This window comes from Haliaeetus albicilla, chromosome 9, assembly GCF_947461875.1.
Source record: "Haliaeetus albicilla chromosome 9, bHalAlb1.1, whole genome shotgun sequence".
In the NCBI taxonomy this organism is placed as follows: Eukaryota; Metazoa; Chordata; class Aves; order Accipitriformes; family Accipitridae; genus Haliaeetus; species Haliaeetus albicilla.
This window is the reverse complement of record NC_091491.1, coordinates 32,933,129-32,956,757: the sequence shown is the minus strand read 5'-3', so window position 1 is coordinate 32,956,757 and position 23,629 is coordinate 32,933,129. Positions and strand designations below refer to the sequence as shown.

General features: G+C 48.6%; 1 protein-coding gene across 3 annotated transcripts in view; it reads right to left on the bottom strand.

The window, feature by feature from the left end:
- Positions 1-23,629, bottom strand: part of DIS3L2 (DIS3 like 3'-5' exoribonuclease 2) — a 197,026-nt gene that overhangs the window by 24,483 nt on the left and 148,914 nt on the right. For all 3 annotated transcript variants that reach the window (XM_069792502.1, XM_069792503.1, XM_069792504.1), the window contains one exon: positions 15,004-15,083. In XM_069792502.1, coding sequence (XP_069648603.1) covers positions 15,004-15,083 — 80 coding nt within the window. The remainder of the gene's footprint in view (positions 1-15,003; positions 15,084-23,629) is intronic.

Below are 23,629 nucleotides of genomic sequence, written 5' to 3'. Positions count from 1 at the left end.
CTGCCAGGAGGTGTTAAGAGAAAGGGAACACACATGCTAGTTAGACAATCCAAGTACCAGGGAAAGGGCAGGGATTACATGAACCTGGTAACCCACCACAGGGGACACAACAGCTTCTGTTATTGCCCACATCACACCATCAACTTCTGTGAATGCTTGTGAGAGTGTGTTCCTCCACATCAGGAGAGGTACCAACCCCATTTCAGCCTGAGCTTACTCCATAACACACCGAGATAGATCCCATACGGAAAGGAAACAGTTCGGGAGTGATGCATGGATGGGCTGAATGTCAAAGCATGGGAAATACAGCTTATGGTACGTGCAATCCAGGCACATTATACCCTCTTTGAAAGCCACTCTCCCATTGTTATTTAACATCCTGCAAGTTTCAGCCAGAGACGCAGTCTCCCATCCGCGCCCCGAACTGGCCTGGGAATGGCTGGGAAGAAGAAAGGGAGCTTGAAATGAACTGTGGAAAGATTTAAGTGCTCTAACTGCTGCTTTCCAATACAATTTTCCACTTGGGGCAGGGAAGGAGAGTCTGACAGCAGTTTAGAGCCAGTCACAATTGTGACAGGTTCTTCTTTTCCATTTCCAACCAGCTCACAGGCAGAAGGAGCACTTTAACCTCCATTAATTATCACAGCCTTATTCCAGCCCAGGGTTTCAGAGCAGCAGTGGCAAACTCTTAGGACCAGTTAGGAGCAGGTCCTGCCTCAAATTGTGCTATTCAGCTCAGTGCAGTAAAACTCTGTCATTCATGGAAGCAAGAGCTACTGCAATTTTTCCTACAGTCCTGTAGTTTGCAGCTAAGGGCATCTCCCATAGGCAGCACCGCTATTGCCAGAGAAGAGGATCACGCAAACAACTTCTTGCACTCTAGACTCTGAGAACAGGTTAACAGCCATTTAACAGACAGATCTGTTGTACAACCAAGCCGTACACACACACAAAAAAAGGAGCTTAACAGAGGAATACATCACTTCTGCCTCCTCTCCGGCTATCAGAGATTCCTGTTGTAACTCTACCACCATGTGAAGTTTATTGCATCTATCATACATTGGATATGCAGCTTGAAAGCGTGCATGTGGTATTTAGGGAGACAGGGACAGCTTGAATACACATAGCCCTCATATAATTGGGGCAAAATTATTATGAAATATTGCTATGTGGTTTCTCCCACTGCTTGGCTTCATTACAAACTATCAGAGATCATTATAAAAAACTAGCTGTAATTGAGTTGTGCCTGTGCAGGGACTAAGCATGGCCTAGCTCAGCATTTCAGCCCACGCTGCCCCGTGTCCCTTCCTGCTCCTCTGCCGATGGGGCTGATCCAACCTCAGCTGGTCTCCCCTGCCAAGACCCAGCCCTTGCTCCCACCCACCATCCCTTCATGCTCAGTGATGACAAGATGTGTCATTCTCCCTTCCCCGGTGACACAAGACCTTTGCAGAGCTGCCTCCCTCTGACACTTGTGGCTTGCAAACCATTCATAGGTATTTTTAGGACTACCCTTTGGCACTGAATAACAAAAGCAGGGAGATGCTGCTGCTGGACGAAGCCAGAGCTCTTCCCGGCCACCCTGCAGTCACATCAGGAGATGCTGGTGAGCAGCTGTCTTGGGGTTCAGGTGCTTCGTGGCTCTGAGCCGAAAACAAGCCCAGCCACAAGCAAGGCAGTTGTTTCCCCACCTTCACCACCTGGAACAGCCGATGGCTCCAACTGTGGCAAATTTACCAGCATACAGCAGGTAAGGAGCAAGGCAGTGTGCCTGTGCATGCACAGACATGTTGTAAAGGAGGAAGGAGGACTGGCTGTGAATTCAAATTTAGAGTGATCAGGACATATTGTGTCGGGATGCCGAGGTTCACAAAGCAGCAGCCATTGGCAGCTCCACATTCAGCTCTGAGTCACACAGGAACTAGCCTGGGGAGCAATTACTGGTGTACAAATGCTCTTGAGCTGCAACAAAAGGATGGCAAGGAGTTTCCCATCAAAAATCCTTGAAGTCTTTCTCTCCCCCACTTAGGCTTGGGAGGATACTTCCTTCTGCTTAGACAAGTGAAGCCTCAGCAGAGCATCTGTTGAGGGGCCTGAGATGCTGGAGGGAAGCGTCCAGCAACACGGATCAGGGGTGAGCAGCAGCCACTGCGGCACAGCAGGTTCGCCCTGCCAGCATCACCCTGCTCCCCTGCCAGCACTTGTGACTGCAGGATCTATGCTCCGTTACGAACAAGCTGTTCCTCTAATTCAGCCCTTCTGACTCCTCTGTTAAAGAAGATTTTCCTGAAATTGTCTGGGGCTTTGACTAGCCAAATGCACTTTTACATCTGACTTCAGTCCTCTAGCTGCCACTGCACTGCTCCCTGCAAGCCCAGCCTGTGCTACTGAGAGCCACGGGGCAGGAGGAAACCCCTGAACCACAGCCTGCTCCAAAAATCAGGTCTGCAGCACTAACAAGCTCCCTACACCTCAATCCTTCCCCCTGCATCCTCACACACACACGAGCTTTTTATTCTAGCAACTCCATAGACTACCCTAGGACTGAAAGGGAAAAACGTAACAGCAAGTGCACGCCTAGGTGTTCATTTTGTATGTGCTGACAGTCTCACTTTAATCCTACTTTCCACGTTTAAGGTGTTAATGGGAACCTTGATGCATTTCAGAGGGAACATGCACGGATAGAAGATAGATGCATGAGTCTAAAACCCTGCTCCCAGATTTCATATCAAGTGCCGGATTTGTTTATATCCATATGATACAATCTCCATAAAAGTAATCAACCACCACCGAAAGGAGATGTTTCAGTATCTGCACAGCCTTCACGCAGACTAGGCATTAGGTTTGCTTTTATGATGCAGAATAATATAATGGATTCTTTCCACAAGTTCCCAAATGTTGTTATTAAGTATTGCTTCTCTAATAAAATAAGCTGCAACATACAGTAGTACATGATGTGGCATTTACACAAGTCTTTTCTCTACATAGGACTTGCTGGCTTTTAAACAAATCTGTCTCTTCTATACACTACAGAAGCACAAGATGAGTAATTATGTTCTCTGCTTAATAATGTTTTTGCACTGGCCAATTTAACAGCTAATCTCCACAAACCTCTGAGATAGTCCCCCAGCAGCTACATTTGCATGTTGTAATCAAGTCTTGCTATTAAATCATACTTTGCAACAATAGCTGAGCTGTCAACTACACGCAGCAGCTCTCACACTGGCACCGTGCAGGCGAAAGCCCTGGATAAACATGCACAAAGCCGCACCGCTCTGCCGGCTAAGAGAGCATCCCTTTGCACTTTTGGGAGCTCGGAGACGGTTGCACACCCCACAGATCTCAGGACAAGCATCCTTTGTCTCTCTCTGCTTTCTGAAGTGGCCAGCCAGCTTGCAGGTTGTTTTCTCCAGGCCTGCGTGCTGCTCTCTGCAGTGGTGCAAAGCCAAAGTGGTTTGGCTGTTGTGCTCTGTCTTACTCCTCAGGCTGCTTTCTACGGTGTCCTTGAAAAATTGAGCACTCTGGGTGCAACAGAGAGATCCCTTCATTGCAAAGGTGTCCCCCCCCGCCCTTGGCTGCATGGGCAGAACAGCTTGTGGAGCCGTGCCGTGAATCAGAGCACTGCACCCTTCAGGGTTAACTACCCTCCTTGAAAATACCCTGCCTAATTTTCCCGTTTCTTTGCTGTCCTTGTTGATCACAGTACAGCATGAAGATGTGCCTGAGAGAAAGGGCAGGCCAGCACTCGTTCAGTTAAGTGTCCCTGTTTGTGTCATCATATTTCGGCTGTGGAGCCTGGGAATGGCTGGTGTGACATGAAGCAGATTTTTGATCTTCCTCTACTGGCTTCTACCAGGGACCGATCCCCTACCTCTCACTGTCCCATTCACCCTCCCAAAAACTCATCCCCGAAGAGACCCATAAACCCCAGCTTAGCTCAGCACCATACTCCTGCTTCTGTACATTCACTGAAGCAACATGTCCCTTCTCCTGCACTCTCCCACGACCTCAGTTTTCTCTCAATGGGGATAGGGACTGTGAAGATCTGTGTGACCCATGTGCATCTGTCAAATAACTGCACCAGGAGGCAATTCCTATGAATTCCATGCAGCAAACATCACTGCACTGGTACAGGCTGTTATCGGTGCCAAACCCTCTTGCTCTGAACCAGATTCTGCCTCTCTGCACTCCTCTGCAACATGCTGCAAATGTGCAATAGCAAAGACCTTGTTGAAATCTGCCTTTTGTAGTAGCTGTACCACCAGGCAGAGTTTCAACACAGCGATGCAGATCAGCTGCAGCCTGGCCGCATCGATGATGTCTTTTGGTCCTAATGATTCTTCCTACGCATTAGCACAACATTTATTTCTACCTTGCCCTGTACTTCCCATTTACCCAGAAATCTGACAAGGTCTCATTCCTTTTAACATGGAGACAGAGGGAAAGGAGAATTTCTTGCTGGAATCGGCTCACTCTGTGAAAGTAGACAGATCGATCTAGGTTCAATCTGTCTCGCTAATTGTTGGGGGCTGGAACTGACCCCAGGCTGGCCCGGCTGGGAGTGAACGCGCAAGCACGGGCAGCCAGGTCCCAGCCTCTCCTGCTTTACGCTGCAAACTAGTCACAACAGATCTCTTTGAGTATGGTGGACCCTGCCTGCTCCCCTGTAACCTGGACACTTGTGCCCAGCCCCACATCGCCAGGCAAGTGGCACCACGCCAGATAGTGCCTGTCTGGCAGCAAGACTGCAAATGAGCACTGAGCTTAAATAAAGCATGAAAAATTCATTAATAAGATGACTTCTCCAACAGGTGCCCTGTTTTACAACAACAGAGCTGCCTCCCCACCTCTCTAGGTCCTATTCGACCACAAAGTCCTTCCAGGGGTACTGCAAGTGGGGCCAAGCCACTGTGGCCTTTCTTGTCTGCCAGGACAACTGCACGTGTAGCTGCTCACTAACTTGATTACATTGAGATGAGTAGGGTTTGCATCAACTCTTTTACTACATCAGGCTGTCTATCCTGGACTGTCTGAGCAAAATGAGATTATGCCAGAGATGCAACATGTACAAGAGCTCTGCCAGGGCCGGCTTTCACCAGGGGGATGGGGGATGTGATGAGCAGTCGGAATGTGGGTCTCTGCTCAGCTCAGTCGGAGATGGAAAGAAATACCTACTGGCAGCCCAGAAGGAGGCAAGAGCTCTGCTGAACGAGGCAGGAGCGAGCAGCGATCCGATCAGCGAGAGATGCTCGGTAACAGTTAATCACTGCTGTGTTCAATTGCCAAAGTTAACTGCGGAGCAGGAGGGCAGGGAGCAGGGAGAGCGGGAGGGGAAGCAGGGGATACCGAGCTGCTCAGCTCACAAGGCCAGTGCCAAGAGTAGCATGGCCCCACAGAAGCAGTAAAGCCAGACAAGACCTTACACAGGCTAAAACCCAGGCAGGGCTCTGCACCACATGCAGGCAGGCAGGCAGGCCTGCCTGTACCAGCCAAATGAAGTGTGGCAGGTAATTGTGCCCAAGGCAGCAGAGCTTTGCAGTAACTGAGACTTGAGTGGCAACAATAAAAGTTCACTTTCCTCTATTCCCTCCTGTTTGATGATCGCAAAGTGCTTTATAAATGCTAATAAAAAAGTCCCAGAGGACTCTTGCTCTTTTCTGCTTTACAGACAGCGGTGGAGCAGAGACAGACAACGTGACTTGTCAGAGACCATGCAAGGGACAGCCTCTGAGTTGGGAGCTGACCCTGGACCTCCTGCCCTGCGTGTGGTGAGCTGGTGAGGGGTCCACCGGAGTCACTGGTGAACAGGACATTTCCAGAGAGATCAACAGAGGCAGAAAAATTTACAGGACATCTTGGCCAACAACGATGCTGCTCATTTAAGGGTGCTTCTGCTCATCAGCCCCACTTTAGATGACAGGTGAAGGACACAAAATTTAAGATGTTCAAAGCTGATCTGAGGAATTTAGAACCATGTCCCATTAAAATTAATGGAAACATTAATGCAAAGTACACTCAGATCCTCAAGCAGGTTCTTTCCAAGCAAGATCTTTCCATTAACTTGAAAGGAAGTTGTGCCCAAATCCTCTTACATTGCTGGGAACATCTCAGACGATACAGGCGAAGTCAGGTTACAAATCCATTAGGCTCCAGATTGACTAATGCATGGCAAATTGAAAGAGGTGAAAGTGCTAAGCTGTAACAGGAACCCCACTCAGGGTGACCTTGACACAGCGAGGAGCTGAGCACACAAAACATGCTTGTGATTTGAAGCTCCATTTTTCAATGGAGAAGAAGCAGGGAGGTGTAGAGGGAATGGTGTCCATTGCCAGACTGATTTAGCTGCTCTGAACTGTGGAAAAAACATTGAAAAAGCAGCAGGACCCAGAGCAAAGCACAGCAGTAGCTGGAAAAGTAGAACTGCTCACCCTTCCTGCTCGGGAGGAGCTAAGGAGAGAGGTGCTTCCACTCTCACCCTCTGATTTGTGAGGACATAATTTCAAACAATAAGGTACACTGAATGCCCAGCTTGGCAGAGTACATGGAGAGAGGGCAGGACTCAAAGCAAATGTCCTGTTCTTCCAGGCCCAGCAGCTGGCAAAATGCAACTTTGCAAAAAAGCGAGTGGTGTCACTGCAAAGCGGATCCTTTACATTAACACAGAGCAGTGTGCCAGGAATTTAAGACTGGGAGGATTACTCCAGCAGCTGACCTCCTGTGCCTGGAGGGCTTCAGGTAGCTACTGCTCCGTTAAATCCACTGACTTGTAGGGTCTAAAACACCTTCCAGAAGTGCACTTGTCCTTGAAAGATGGAGAATTCCCTGGTCTTGTCTTGGGAAATTTGCCAGTGGTTAATCTCTCTTGCCTTTCAAATGTGTGCTTTATTTCCAGTCTGAATGCTTCAGCTTTCAGCCAGTAGCTCTTTACGAGAGAGCAATCCCAGCTGGCTGACAATCCACCCGGTTACTCCAGCTTACGTTGCCGATCCCCTGGGGAACGAAGGTACTTAGTGCTGAACAGACCGTAGAGGTCCTGCCCACAGCAAACTGAAAGCCCTCGCTCTCTGCAGGCAGAAAGCGCAGATCAAACAGCAGGTTGGCAAGGAGGACTGAAAGGTCTATCTTCAAGCAGAGCATCCTTCATCACCGCCAGCACAACACATGCTCTGAGTACTCAGCATCCCCTTCATCATCTTTGGTCTTACTTCACTGTCTGCCTCTGCATGCAACTTTCCACGGTTAGTCTGTACCTAAAGCACATCCTAACAAAGCAAAATAGAGCGGCACATGCACTTGCCCGCTGGTCCCAGTGCTCCCTGCTTGTAACACCACAGGGTGGACAGCAAAACCTATACCTGGCAGAGAAGTCACTCTGCACTATGACTATACATTCGAGGACACAGAGACCAAGCCAAAACAAGGGCTCTTTTTCCATATTTGTTACAAAAAAAGTATGCCTAGAAATCGTGCTGGGAGAGGGATGGCTAGCGGGGTCTGGGCATTTTCTAGCCAGATCTCAGCTCAGGAGAGGGCCTTCTTTGACACAAAATCAATCCAGCAACTTGGGTTCAAGATGAAATTGAGAGGTCCTTCTTGTGGAAGGACTATTATTCACTCTTTCCCACGTCAGATCTGTCCTCTCCCATGTACCTAAGGGCTAATCAGAGACCCATCTGATTCAGGGCTACTAAGAAAACCCAGATCCATAGGTTAGCAATTCTAGTCCAGATATAGCTTACTGCCTTGGGCATTAGTCAGACATATATAGGCCAGGGAAATGGTGCTAAAACGCTGCTGAGGGCTTCCAAACATATTGTTAAGCAAATGGATATGTAAACAGATCTCCAGAGATGACACACGGAGACAGCATCTCTGACTCAATTACAATTGCAGCTGATTTTCTCACCTACTTGACTGCTACCGAATACCCAGACATCTAACACTGACACAAGGAGGTTTTACAGCTCCTCTCCAAGCGAACAGTCTGAAACAGATAAGAGGACAAACTCTGCTGATTCAACCCAGGGAGAGCAGGGAGGTCCCGCACTTACCCAGGTTTAAGAGCCCAGTCCTTCCTCCCCCTTGAAGGTGGGAGCACACACTGACTGCTTTGGTACCCTGTTGAGGATTTAGAGGGAGAGCTATTGGTTGATGTGGGATATTGTGTAGGCCACCAAAGAAAGCTTCAACATTCATTTGGAAGGGGTCAGGTTATCTTCAAATCCCACCTACTTGCTTAGGGGAAAGGTGGGTTTCCTTGCTCACCTCTTCCATTTGCAGCCCCCACATAACACTGACACTCCAAGGAGTTGGCAGTTACTATTTCTACAGCACTGATGGATTGGAAACCTGTTATTAAGCAGCAGGGTGGCAGGAGGCGGCAGATCTGTGTCAAGAAAAGCAGCTAAATAATACCTGGGCAGAGCCTTTTGCAAGAGGCCTTCTTCCTCACCTAGAAATGGCCATAGGGTCCCTTCTGCAAGGAAAGAACAGCTCTCTGCTCCTCAAAGTCTCAAGTGAAAAAGGCTATTTTGCAGCATATGTCCCAGCAGCCTTTGGTTGTGGCATACAGAAAACTGAGCTCATACCTTAGGCAGGAAGGATTACATATCTTTTGAAGTTTTAAAGGTCAACCTCCAGACTTATTCTCCTCCACAATTTACCCTACACTGAACCAATGCCAAAACCAGGAGGACTGGTACAGTGACAGAATAATTCACCAGCCTTGCCTGGCCAACTCCAATGCTTACCCTTTGGCAGGTGAAGGATATACATCACCTGCTGTCTTGGGTGAAGTTTAGTGCCAGTAAGTCAAACAAAAAACAAGACATGGTATCAGAAGAAAAACTCCAACCTGCTTAGTATTCTCTTTTGTAGAGTATATCTTCTGGACAGTGCTAAGTCATGCCCTGGCTTGCATTTTGCTTCCAGTCCTATTTTCATCCACATAGACACCAGTTCCACCAGACCTTTGTAGTGTTTCAAGCCCAGGGGGGCTGGCTTAGTCTTAAACCCAGGAGGTGGCTACAATCAAACTGGTGGCATTCCTTCTCAGCAATGAAAATGCAGGCTTACTTTCCCCAACCACCTCTGATGCTTTTCTGTGGCCTCCAAAGACAGCTAAACCCTCGCACAGCTCATCAGGAAAGAGTCACAGGGCAGCTCAGCTACCTGCAATCCAACAAGACTTGGGCAATGCTTGCAGACAGCTAGCGATGCACAGAGGTGCGCCTACAGAACTGTGGTGCAGCACGACATGCCTTGTCCCAGCTAAGCCACCTTGTCCAATGGTACACCCTAAAGTGAAAATCCCACCCTGGAGAATTTGACATTGGCTGGCAGATCCATTTCTGGAAATGGAATTAATTTTACTTTGATCTGAAATCTAAACAAGGCGTTTCATAAGCTTCAGGTGAGTAACTGCTACTAGACAGCATCCATCCAAGCCTGTGATGTCAAGGGATTACATGTATATGGATTTACCCCATGAAATCCCAGTCTGCCAGACAAGACAAACAAGAGAAGATGCCACCTTCAGAGACTTCCCTGGCCATGCAGGTCAGAGTAGGGCAGAGCATGTATTTGCTGATCACTAACGAGAAAATCAGATACCATCAGGGGAGACGACCACTTCCTTTATACCACTACAAGCAGTGCTGCTTCGCTGGGATGCATGCCATGAAACAACCATGTAATAAGGCAGGTCAGGCACCCAATGACTGTGTGAGCTGTGCAGCAGCTCCTTGTACAAAACAACCCACTCTGCAAGCCTCAGCTTCTCATAAGGAACAAAACATACTACGGTAAACCTGCCAGCTCATTGCAAAGCAACCAGGTCCATGCTAAAGTCCAACACATGAGCTGTACTCCTGGGAAGTACATCCGAAAACAAATCAGTTATGCTGTGTCAGCTGCTTTACAATTTTTGTTCCTAGCACTCCCAGTCAACAGCTCTCCTAGCAAAAAAGAATAAACTCCAAACAATTCTCCTTTGCTCTACTCAGTAAAATACCCCCCCCAAACCCAAACAACCCAAGCTCTGTTTATACCAAACCTGCTGCAGCCCTGAATGGTAGCAATAAATGGAGTAAGCTAATGTGTTAGTGACAAATAACCCGTTCAAACAATTCAAGCATAATTATAGGCTGCTCTCCTGATGTAATGTTGGGTACATCACTGCAGATATTACATTCACCTTATGAAAAGATTGCACAGAGGAGCTCAGTTGGTAACCCAAACAGCATTATATATCACGAGCCTGTCACCATCAGGAGTGCATGCACCCTGGCATTTGAAGTCCTGGTGTTTTAAGTGATAATCCAATGTACCAAGCATCATTGATCTCTATATAAAAGGGGGCACCACTTTTCCTTTCAACTGGAGCTATTTTTCACTTCTCATCCTGAAGAGTTGTGTAGTGCTGCCCGCAAGTGGCTACACTGCACAGCAGCTCTATCTGTAACACTCTGGGTCCCTGGAGAGAAAAAATGATCAATACTCCAATGCTGCTTTTGTAAGAGGTCTCTAAGTGCTTCCATGAGAGATGTTGCTCCTCTGGGTTTAGAAATTACTCTGAAGAGAACATGAAAGCCCCCACTGCAAATTTGTAATCTTGACACAAACTCCAGCTGCAGCAAGGAATTAAAATGAAATTCATTGGCGAGCTGCAAGCTGGTCTATTGGCAAAGGCAGCATTTGTGACGTGAGGAAGGGACCTCAAAAAGAGACCAATACCTGAAGGCTAAGGGAGCAGGAAAACCATGTTAGAGGGGAACCAGCTGGGGACAAGGAAGCATCACAACGCCCTGCAAATATGGGCCACCTAACAGAATGAATCTTGACAGGGATTTATAGGTCCTTGGTGGGTCTGGGATGGCAGGGACTCTGAGCACTGCATCATCTGAGAAAGGTGACAGTAATCAGAGAGTCTTGGGAGGGAAGACTAAGGCATTTGAAGGGTCAGACTTGCTGTGGGTAGGTGAGCAGAGCCTAGGAGGTCTCCAGAGAAGTGTCTGGATAGTGACAGTAAATGCAGAAAACAGACTGAATCTTCTATTTCTTGGATACAGCCAAAACATACTAAACTTCTCACAATTAATTTCTTCTACGGGGATCTCAAGTTGGCTTTGGCTCTTCCTGCACGCGGGCTGGAAGAAGTCTTTCATGATCATCTGTAACCTTTATTGATCTCACCCTTCCCGCTGCCAAGAGTAGGACCAGCCATGCTGGGCAGGCAGGCTTCAGAGCAGGCAGACGGTGCTTCCTCAGCACAGCTGGTATCATATTCCTAGACTGGGGACCAGTGAATGCATGTTGTAAGATGGGATTCATGAGCCATGGTGGATGTGAATGGCCTCGATGGTCTTTTACTGCCTGGCTGAGTTTTGCAACTGGATCCTGTGCAGGGCCAGAGAAACCCAGCCTGCGCAGAGGCAGCGGCAGAAAGCCCATCCCACCCTCAACACCCGACTTGTGCTGCAGTCACACCGCGGGATGGCTGGCAGGGCTGTCCTCTCCTGGATGTGACTGCTCTGGGGCAACGTGAAGGCTGACAATATGCTCCTGTTCTGAATGTCACCCAGCACACATCACCCACCACCTGTCCACACGTCAGGGCACGGTGCCCCTGTCGCAGGACAGCCGTCCCACAGCAGCCCAATGCAGCAGTCTGGTGCTCTGTTGATTATACTGACTGATCCCCATTAGGGAGAATTTAAGCAACGTGGCTTAAAACTGCTTGCTTCTGTGTGAGGTCAAGTCATTTCCTCTGGAGCCAGGAAGAATTGAAGGGCTGGGAAGGACTGGCAGCCAAGGGGAGGAAAGTGTCTGGGTCTCAGCAGGGAAAAAGGGGAGAAGTGATGTCCCCTAGTCTCACCCCTGTGACCAGAGGCACAGTGACAGCCTCTCTCCTCCATTCGGCTCTGTGTATAGCACTTGGATGGCTACTGGGACTATCAAGTGCCATCGGATACCAATATATTATAGCAGGGGGTGGAGGGGCAGCAGCTGGCTGCTCAGCACCTCTTCTGCTCTCAGTCCAAGGCTCAGTCCTGGCTCCACTGAGTCTGGTCTCCCCAAAGTGCTCAGCACCCAGGGTGCGATAGTGGAGTGGGCACCTAGTGAGAGTTGTGCCCATGAACGCTGTTGCAGGCAGGCAATGGGAAGCTTCCAGGAGCGGGCAAAAATTCCTTGGCAGTGTTTTATCATTTTAAAGGGAACAAATTCCAACTGATTGCCCTTGTAAGAGCTTGCATGGTACTTGCACTTCTAGTCTAAGCAATAGAAATTTTAATTGCTCTGGTAATTACACTTTCGGCAATGCTGCAGTCCTTTGTTCTGCAAGTGGGAGGCCAATATCTGCTGTTCTCCGGTGGCCCCGTCTGGCTGCAGCTTGGAACAGCATTTGCCACTTGGAGGGGAAGGGACACTCCTCCAAGTGACCAGGGTGACACTGAGCCTTGCCATGCACGGCCCCACTCACACAGATCTCCGGGGCACCAGGCACACTCCCCAGGCCAGAATGGGTTCCTGTTGACTGGGATCACCTCGGCTTCCTCCTGTTAAAGCTGCTGCTGGAGAGCTTCACACACCTGCGCTCCTGCCATGAGTCTGTCCCTGGCACAGGTCCCAGACCCAACACTCTGCAGAGGACGCTGGGCTCCAGGGTGCACATTTCTGGTCTTTCCCATGCATGAGCTTACAGTGTGTTGCCAACATTTCTTCTCTGGGCTGTAAACGGCTCCAAAACAGGGTGCAGACACAAACGTTACATTGCTTTAACTTCTAGATACATCTTTAGTGGGATGCAGAAGAGCTGTTATCCCCTTGGGTCCTGATGAGTACCATCAAAGCCTGACTAGGCTTGGGAGAGTACAAGGCTTACAATTTACCCTGGGAAATTGCTAAGGAAAAATTATCACGACAAAGGCCATGCTATTGTATGGATAACAAATTAACCCTATGAAAAGCCCAGTGCTTGAGAAGTACGGTCTCTGCTTGGCTGAGCAGAAGCCACATCCAGTGCTTCACTACAACTATTCAAATGCAACTCTCTGTCACCAATAAAGCCACAGCGCACGTGTGCTCCTCCAAAATTACCCAGGGTACAATGAGAACCGAGCACACATTTGGCTCAAGGGCACTTTACCTGCAAGAATATGTCAGCTGTAGCACAGGCCTTCACGGTTCAGTTCACCAGCCAAGGATGGTACATGCACAAGGTTTAGAGGGATAAGCATGTGCGCAGACTTAGTGAGGCTCTCCCTGGGAAATGGGATCCTGCTCCCCCCAGGTTGGTCAAGCAAACTATAAAATACAAAGCACGAGGCCCCACAGGGATGTATAATTGCAGTTTGGATCCATCTGACATGTACGAAGTCTGGGTTTACTTGCAATCCCACTCATCCTGCCCTCACTGTATTTTTCCAACCCATGATCCAGGCTGGCATGGCTCGGTGTGGCTCGGCTCCCACACTTGCCAGAAATGCAGGTCACAGCCATACATCTCTAAATCAACAGCTGTCAACATGCTGCAGCTACTATGTCACATGCTGAACCACTCACAGCTAAAAGCAAGGTTTCCAAGAGGAATTGCTATTGGCCTGAGCGCTTAAACAAAATAGTTCCACTCCCGTCCCCAGAGTTTCCTCAAACAATGGCACAAAACACCCACCGGAGCCCGGGGAGAGGAGGGTCTGTGGCAGAAAAAAACATGGCTGCTGATTTTTGAGATATACGCCACACAATCAGAAACACTGGATCTATAAACATCCTTAACAAACCCCAATAGCTCTGGGGGTTTTCCTTTCCTTGCTGTCCATTGTGTGCCACCGCCTTTAAAAAACTCAAAACAAACGCTCTTCCCTTGTTGATTCTATGCTTTGGTGCTGAACTGCACGTTTCCCTGTTAGCTTGGTGGTGCTGGAGGTACCAACTCTGCTCATCCATGCCTCTGGAGCTGGGATAGTTGGGATGGGACCGTATACCGTGTGCTAATTATCCATCCACAGGTGGGAAGGATCCTCCCAGAAATGACCTCCCTTCTGCTTTAAACACTGAGATTTCTCAGCTTAGAAAGGGGTAGGTGCTGTTTGTGGATGACCCTCTTCTTCATCAGGACTGTTCCCATCAGCATTTCAGAGCAGATCTAATTGCAGGCCGTTCCATTCATTGACAATTTCATATACCCTCCTTTTTTAGGTTAACCTTCAATAACTGGCAAGAAGCAGAACTATATGGGTGGAGATAACAGGCTAAGGATTTATGACATGCTGGTATTCAGGCGAAATAACCCAGCACGAACACAAAAATCTCCTGAACTGTGCTGCTGCTGTCAATTTGATAATGACAATGTGATTTGAAATAAAAACATCTTGGGTGCCAATTCACTAGAGCAGCTAGTAAAAATAGGCAGAATACCTAGAAATTGAGGACTCTGCTCCAAACACATCCAAAGCTTGAATATCATACAGTACCTTATAAAAACAGAGCACATGGCTGCACTGGGGCTACAGTACCACAAATGAAAGGCCACTCAGTGAACCCACGCAGGAGTTTTAGCAGAGAGAATAGGGTGCTGTGTGTCTCTAGCTGAGCAGAGGTGAGTGCTGCTCTCTTCAGTGCTCTGCAGCCTTTGGATGCTTACCCCCAGCCCACACTCTCAGAGTCACCCCAGCACAAAATAGTGCAGGGTCTGAGATGCAAACACCCCTGGGCAAATCCTGGATGACTTCTGCCAGAGCCCATGGTACCCAAGAGCTGGCCTTTCAGCCAAATAAAATCAGCTTTTAAATGCTGCAGAGAAAAGGGGGCTGCAGGGCCTCGTGCATTTTAAAGGATCTGGCCTTTACAGGAGCTGTTCCTGGTTTCAGGTCAAGCCTGAAGCCTGCTTTAATCTACTTTTAAGTGGTACAAGCAGTTGTGATCACTCTGCCAGAAGGCAGGGCAGTGTCCTTTCAATGCACCTTCCCCTATCTGCTGCATGTAATCTTCCATGGGACTTACTTGTTGCTGTCCCGGTACTGATAGATATAACAGCCTTGAGGCATCCCGCTCTCCTGGTCCAAGGTAAATGAGAGCTTCAACTGCAGAGACAAGAGGGGGTGGGGGAGAATGAAAAGAAAGAGAGAGAAAAAAAAAAAAAGCAACATTTTAGGCTCTCAGTCATCACAGCAACTTCAAGTGAGGCTTGTGGGAGAAAGCTTAACTCACCAAGACTGACACGCAAACACCGTGGCCTGGAACATACCGCAGGGTTCCAAACCTCAGGGAAAAGTCACATGTGTTGCAGAAACCTCTCGCTTTTTCCACCCTTTGTTACTATAAAGTGTTTGTGGTTCTTCTGAAATGCATGGGTCATAACGGTTCACCCCTCCAAACCCACCCACACACACCACCCTTCACCAAAGCGACTGCGGTTCCCCTCAGACACTAAAGAAATGAGCCTACTCCATCGGCAGCTGTAGTTCCCACGAGTCTTTCTCTGAAAACTTTCCCAGCTCCATCTCATTTCTCCAGTGCATTAGAACAGAGGAGAAACCACAGAGGGAAAGGTGACAGATTTTTCCTTCTGTGCAGAGTTATTAAAGAGCTGTTAGAAGGGTTTGCAGTTTGGATCTGCGTCCGGCAGGAGGCTATGATGTGACCTGGAAGCTGCTTTCTTTGCAGCTCCAAGAAGGTGTTCAGCAAGGGCTTTCAAATTTCAAATACGGATCATTTTATTTAAGGAGGAAAAATTAATTCTCTTTCAACAAGCAACAGAACGGTTCTGCGTGGAGATTTTTTTGCTGAAAATGTCTCCAGTGATTTTATACCCTGCTAACAGCATGGGGCTGAGCCCTGCAACAGCCTTGCACATCTGAGCAGCCCCTCATTCCCCAGGGTAAGGCTGCTGGCCCCCAGAGCAGTGTCCCACCAGCTCCTGCAGCCATGAGGTGCAGCCCTTTTGGCAGAGCCAGCAGTCTGGATAAGAGCGGCAGCATCCTTCAGAGGAGGTAGCTGTGGTCTTTATGCGCTAAATGATTTGGCTTTTTTTGGGTCACAGGGAATACTAACAGCAGGGCTTTTACCACTGCTGGATCATGCAAGACTCTTGAAATGGTCTGGGGAGACCATCCCAAGGGCTAAAAGTTGAAGGAGGTTTGTTACGATGAGCACAATCTCTTAAACAGGGAAAGGAGGAGAGAGCAGTGTTGAGCCACTCCATTTGATCACAGACTCCTCTCCTCTGGGCTCCAAGAAAATTGCTAAGTCAAATTAATGGCTTATTCAGGAGTGAATGCAGAATTAAAACATCTTTCTCCCGTAGGCTGTTAAGAAACCCTGTGTGCTGAATCATTAGACGGTGCACTGATTTTCTCTTCCCTAAAGGGCAGCAAAGTCATACGCTGTGCTCTCACTGACCCAAATAAAACTGCATACCATGAAATCATCAAAAAATTCACCATCTCGGTTACTGCATTAAGAACTGAGTACCAGACTGAGGCCAAATCCAACTGATCTCCCTTGACTTCTATGCCTCTAACTCTGTAAGCCATTCTGAAATGCACACTCCTGCGACAGCATGTATCACTCATGTCTGTGCTTTGCATATGTCCATGGTACAAGTATCACAATTCAAATCGCTGTCCAGATGGCAACCTCTTATGATCTCAACAACTACCCCTTCCTGCAAGCTGTGATCTATATACAGCTTAGCAGATTCCTCAGATCCATTTTGGAGACCGGTGCCAAAGGCAGGACTAGCAGGGCCAGCTGGGGACGTTTGCTGCCGAGATCCATGAAGCCAGCCTGCAGCTCCAGCCTTTCCAGATGCTATGACGGCACATGGCAGCTACCCCATGGGAGCAGGAGGTCAGTTAGAAACAAGCCACATCCTCAAGGGAGACAAATGATCGCCTTGCTGTGGTACAGGCAAATGTCACTTATCCATAACCAGAGTCCCCCAGGTGAGCTGCCCTGGTTTGGGGAACTGAAGGAGGAACTGGGAACTGACCAAAGCCATTTTTCTGGGCCAGGTTTTCCAGAGCTTTCCTGCTAGAGTATTAGAAAGCAACTCCAAGGCAAAAGGGACAGCAGTTATCTCAGGCACAGCTCTACCTGGTCCCGTGCATTGAGGAAAGGGGACCACACTGCAGAGTCGCTAGAGAAGAAACACAGAAGAAAGTGTAAATCAGGCAAAAGCGTGGCTTTGGCCACTTTCAACAATATTTCTGATCAGGACAAACTCAGGAGTGCCTGAGCCTCTCATTTGCAGCTCTCAGCTAAGTGGGCTTCAGGCTTGCAGTAACCGAGCATCTCTGGTTACAGCTCACCTGGGCTCTGGGCCCCCAGCACCACCCAGAGCCAGAGACGGAGCCAGCTCTGTGCAAGGAGACAAGTCCAGGGGAAGGGAAGGAAGGAAAAGGGCTTGGAAGGAAAACAGCCTTGTTTGGACAGGCTCCCGGGGAAAGCTGTGGGGCAATCAGGTATGGGAGGGTGACCTTTCCACTATCTGGGGGGACGGGGTCCCATGGAACCCGACTACCCAAAAAAGGAAAGATCACAGTTCCCAGAGATAATGGGTTTTCAACTTTCTGTTATTTTAACCCTTCTTTGTCTGTTCATGGTATTCCAGACAAATAAAACACACCCTGTTTGGCAGGCTCGGCCGTCTCTGCTTACCCGCCAGTGCCAACAAGGCCTGTGTAACGTGGACAGTAACTGTACACAGCTTCACTATCTGGGGTAATACTCTCAGGCAAGAGGATGCTGCTGTCACTCACAGCGACAAGAGGACCCCATTCAGAGAAATGTGAGGGTCAGGCTGTCACACAGAGAGACATGTAACTAAAGGTCTGTCTCAGCAACCATAGCTCAAGGCAGCTGTGCTGTCGCTGATGCTCAAAACCCTGCTCTTCTGCAGATCTGCCCTGCTGATGTACTGTTGTGGCCAGCCAGGAGGGCAAAGAGGAGACCTGTGATTGTCACCCAGGCCAGGAGTCCTTACAGACTCCAAATGAATAGCCAAGCTCTGACTCTGTGGCCACCAGCAATGCTTCGGCTGCTTTTGCTCATTTTGTGGCATTTGGTCTGCAGGGAGCACAGAGCCCCCAGGCAAAACTCATCACAGGGTAGAAAGAGAGGGGGTAAGGCAGGTCGAGAAGGACTAGCTGAGTGCTGCCAGGAGGCACACTGGGATGCAGAGACTGTCGGCTTCCTACTAAGCTTGAAAAGGTTGTCTATATCCACTCGATATCATGCAGTTGGGTCCTCTCTGCCGTTGGAGCCACAGGAGTTCTCCACTGACCACTCTCAGACACATGCTCACTTCACGGCCCTGCTCAGCTGCAAAAGCACTTGCGCTCCCCAGAATCTCGGTGCGTTGGAAGGTCTGCTCCACAGATTTTTCCTCTCATGCTAAAGCTAATTTATGAGGTGCCCGCTGCCACAGATCTCTGAGAACAAAACTCAAGAGTCCTTTCCCAGCTCTCTGCACATCCTACACTGCTGTTTCTCTCTGGTCCCATCTTCTCCAGCTGCCACCCTTTCCCTTTGCCTTCATTCACTAAGCACAAAACCTCTAGTTACTTCTGAATCAAAGAAGGGTGCAGGGCAAGGCTGGGGGCAGGAGAGATGTCAGGAGCTGATCGACCACTTTATCATTCCTCCTATCTGACTTCTGCTACAGCAATGTCACAAGACATCCAGACCCTCCCAGATACACGAAGCCCTAGGCAGAGCTTTAACTCTTAACCAATTTGACAATGTTGCTCCAACACCACATGCTACTTTGAAGCTCCTTTTTTGTGTGTCAGTGCTCCTTGTCAGAACGCAAAGGCTTGCTGTAAAGCCAGCAAACAAACTAATACCAAGACAAAGGAAAGGGCACTGCTCTTAAAAATGCTGCATTTTATGCCTGGAGGGGCAATGGGGGACTGAGGTTTCTTACAGAAATGCAAGTGCAGGGTGACCCCATCACAAGGAAGCCTCATCAGATCAAGGGATCTTCACCATTAAACATATGAGATCACTTCACTTTACAAGACACTGCTGGGCTTCACTGGGAGAGGAGGGGGAGAGGAAATTTCCCAGCAACATACTGCGGCGTGATTTGGCTTGCACTGCCCCCTTCGGTTGCGTAGCCCTGGAACTCACACGCTAATAAAGATCCCTTTCCACTTCAATAGCTTTGCACATAAAGAAACGCTCGGCATGGTGTGTGCATGAACTCAATGGGAAAGGGAGCTGGAACGTAGCCATGCTGAGAACAGAGTGCTGCCTACCAGGCGAGCCCCATCAATAATTGAGATGTCAGAGGCACAGGGAGGTGTGTGAATAAGAGCTGTCAAAAGGAGTAATTGGGATATCTGTGTGGATACAGTGAAGGATAGGCTCGCTCACCACCAGACACAATTGCAATACACCCAAACAGAAGAGGAGCAGGGCGCTGAAATTCAAAGGGGCTGGGGCAGGCTGTTTGATGGGCAGGACATTGTTGCCTCTGTGGAGGGGAGTATTGTACCTAAGGTACCAAGCAGGTGGGGACACGCTATCCTGTGACTGGTTCAATGGAGCAAAAGCATGTTCTCCCTGCACATGGCTGATCCTTAGTAATGTTTGGTGGCACATACTGTAGGCTTGAGGTGAAAGTAATGCCGCCTCCTTGAGGAAAGTCATCTCGAGGAAAGTCAACTCCTGTCCACAGTGGTGACAGGGCACTGAGGGCTGTGTGCACGTAACAATTGTTTGTGCAACGGCTCCGCTCTTCGGATTAGTAACATCCTCCCACTCTTTATTCCTACATCCTTAAATCCAGCAGAGGATGCAGTTGGCTCACAGTGGGATACTCCTTGCTCCACCTTGTTCCTCCATCCATCAGACAGTGACATGCTTCATCTGCACTCAAGGGTTCCCCCGCCAAACAGTGGTGAGCAGACACCAAACCAGCGCACAGACACAAGACACCAGCAAAAGCAGAAGGGCTCGGGACAGCTATCCTTCAGTGTGCTGACAGCTCTGTGCTGCCTGAACCCTGCAGGGACCAGGGACCCAATGCTCTGCTCAGGCAGACAGGCCTTGGTGGGGGATGTTGGGGAAGCTGCCTACATCTTGGGGCTTCGTCCACCAAGGCCAGAAGGAGGCTTTTCAGAAAGGGGGAGCAGTGCTTAACGCTGGCATGGACCTCCAGGCTTGCCTGGGCTTCAGTGCAGCCAGCAGCCATCCTCATATTAAAGAAAGTTTTAGACCTGCAGCAATTAGGGGCCCAGTCACGCGATAAAGCCTGGTAGCTCCAACAAGGAGGGAGCACGAAAAGCAGCCTTCTGGCTGCTGAAATGGTGCCAGTACCTATATTGACTTGACTGGGCAAATTCTGCATGCCCCTTGAGTAAAAGGTTTGGCTTGGATCCCCCCATTCCCAGCCTTGGCTCCGAGCAGCAAACCTCCATCATTAGACAAAAAGTTTTCTCTACACATACACTGTATCAGAGAGGTATTATCGGTTTAGCCGAGTAACCCGGTCAAAGATTTCAGATATCCCAGTTCTGGGGCGATGTAAGGGCATGCTTCGGCCAGTCTTGGTTATAACCATTCAAGGTAATTCCACCGATGTGGTGGGGTATTCAAGCAGAAAGAGTTCACCCAGGGCAAGGAGGAGAGGCAGAACATGGGCCTCAAAGACAAAAGCCAGAGGACCAGATCTAAAGATTATACTGAGAACAGTCTCCTAAAAGGCAGGGGTTCTTTTCCACCCTTAGCACTCATTCAATTTTAACTCCATTTGCATGGAAGTCCAAGAAGACTGGTATCAGCTCCCTCTTGGAATAAAGGCTCCCCTCTCCAGCAAGCTCTAGAAAGCTTTTTAAGAATAAACTTAGTCATCAAGCAGGTTTTTATGCCCCGCCCAAACTTCGGTTTTGACCCAAAAAAAAATAGCCCTGAAGTCCTGACACTCACTTTTAAAACCACGAAAAATGAGCCATGCTCCAGGAACGTAATCACAGAGTTTTCTGGCACCTCGTCCCTTAAAAATACATCCATCTGCCTCCACGCAGGCCATCAAACTCAATCTTGTTCACAATGGATTTCCCAATTCCTGCATGTTGGAAGGACTGCAGTGGTGCTGGCTGTGCTGGCTGGACGAGCCCTTACAGAAGCGCAGGCTGCAAACCTCACAGCTGTGTTTTCACTTAAAGAAGCTGCTCTTGAGACCAAAGCACTTCTCCTTCTACGAGCTTTTCTATTTCTGCTGCAGTTCGAAGTTGCTGGAGAAAGACCCTGGGTAGAGACTGAAGAACACGTGGTAAGGACAGGATGGAGGTAATAAAGGAGAGACCAAAAGTCCTACAGTGGAAAAAGAGGAAAGACAAGGAAACTTGCTACCAGCTTAACTAGTTACCTCTCACATTGGGTTGGGGTGGTCCTTCCCTTTCAGCTTTGCAGATAGCAAATGTTTGGTCGATCTCAGCATCTGGTTACAGGACTGCTGTTGCTACTGGTTGGAAGTCCTGAACTGGTCCCAAACTGGTCCCATCTCGTCCATTGCCTCCTCAGTGAGACCTCTTCTCCCCATCCCTAAATGCACATTTTCCAGATGAAGGTTTAATTCTTTAGGAGGCTCCTGAAGCCGTCCCTGCTGCCCTCTATCCTCAGCATGGCCTATCCCCAGAAGACAGACAAAAGCAGAGAGGTAAAATCAGCTGTCCCATAAGCCTGCTCCTCAGGGAAAGGGTTGGGACATCACTGGCAGCTGCTCTTCTGCCCTCTTCCTGCCTCACCTTCCTGTCACCACTCCTGAGACATCTCAACCCCCAAACTGAAATGCAGAGCAGGCGCAAGAAGGAATCAGCAAGGAATATGCTGGGCACCCAGCATGCTCCACAGCCAGCCAACCCACATGTCCTGGAGCTCCTGGGTGTGAGATGACACTGCTGTGTTTGACAGAAACTCCTTGCCAGCCTTGCCCCTTTCAGAGGACAGAAGAACAACTGGGTGTAAATGGGCAGCAGAACAAAGGGTGACTTATTTCTGGGGGTGAGACCTCCTCTCCATTCCTGATTTACCTTTCAGTTTTGAGGTCTCCCATGCAGAAAGGTTCTCTCTTAGTTGCAACAACACATCACCTTGAGTTTTACTCATCCTGCACCACCCAAGCCGCACATCTCTCTAACACCTCTTCCCTCTCAGGACATTAGCCAGCAAAATACGTCTGTTAACAGGCTACAAGATCCATGCATGTGGCTAAAGGACAATGTCAACCTGAAATCCAATCCAGCCTAGGACAAGGAGGTGAAACTCATTTGGGGTATTACTCTGGCCTGAATCCTTCTGCTCGTTTCTATTTTACAATCCCATAGATTACTCAGATGTTATTCCTCTCCTCTGCTGCTGCCTGCATTATACAACTGCATAAAATACACACAAAGCCAGTGAATCCCTAATGGGATTAGCTTTACACAATAAACTATTACTAAATTATCCCACAGGCTGCAGTAGGTCTGGCTCTCCAAACTTCTCCTCTGGGATGCAGTGGGGACCCTGGGGTGTTCCCATCACGGGAGTGAAGTCACAAACACGTGTTCCCTAGCACATACGAGGGCTGCTCTGTTGTTATCTAGTGGTCCTCAAAACCTCTGCTACAGGTGGTTGGGCAGTACAGCAAAACCAGAAAGAAGCATGGCTGGATCCTTTGCAAAGACATGCAGATGCTGTCATCAAAATGGCAAGCTGGCATCACACCCTTGGCTTTCATTTCACAGCTGCAAGTCAAAGCTGAAGAGCCTTTCTGGAAAGATGGGGCAGGAGACAACTTTCACTGCCTGGCAAAAATGTAAACTGCAAATGAGTTTATTTTTAAGCATTCACACTTGCCTGCATTGGAGGTTTCGAATGCAATCCACGATTGGATCCAGATTTATTTAGAAAGAAGAGCTGAATACTTCCGTTCACTTTATAATTTGTAAACTGGATGAGCTCATTATCTAGATCATGATTAGGAAACCACATGACTGAAATACAGATTATACAATTGCAAAGGGTTTACGTTGATGGATTAAAAATACCTTCTTCAGAAGCTAATGAATTGTGACACTGTACTGTATGCTCTAGACCACTAGGGAACTGTCAATGAAGTTAAAAGTATTTTCTACACATACACCAATTTTAAAACAAAAGCAAAACATCCCTAAGAAATGCCACATAAAAACCTGTGACACTAACAAGATACATGCTACATTTCACTGCTTGGCTGTTTTCCGTTACTCAGAGCCTGTCTCCCAGCTTCTCTTTAAAGCACTCCTGGCTCTTGCGCTTCTCCCAGCCCTGCCCGTGCTCCAACAAAAGACCATTTCACTGATTTCATCTTGAGCAATAATACAGCCTTCACAAGCTGGGCTTTACCAGCCTCAATAGAGATGAGAGGTTTTGGGCTGCAGAAAATTCTTGCATTTTGAAGACCGATGATGACTACAGGCTTTACGGGATGCAGGGGAACAGTTAGGTCCTGCTTAGTCCCAATGGCCTCTTCTTCATCTGGGAGATATGGAAATTCACTTGGGAAAGCAGGAATTTGGGAAAGGAGGATGATCAAGACTCTAGTAAGAGGCTAGATTGCAATCAGGAATTTGAAACAACCCCAGAGACTCTGGGGAGG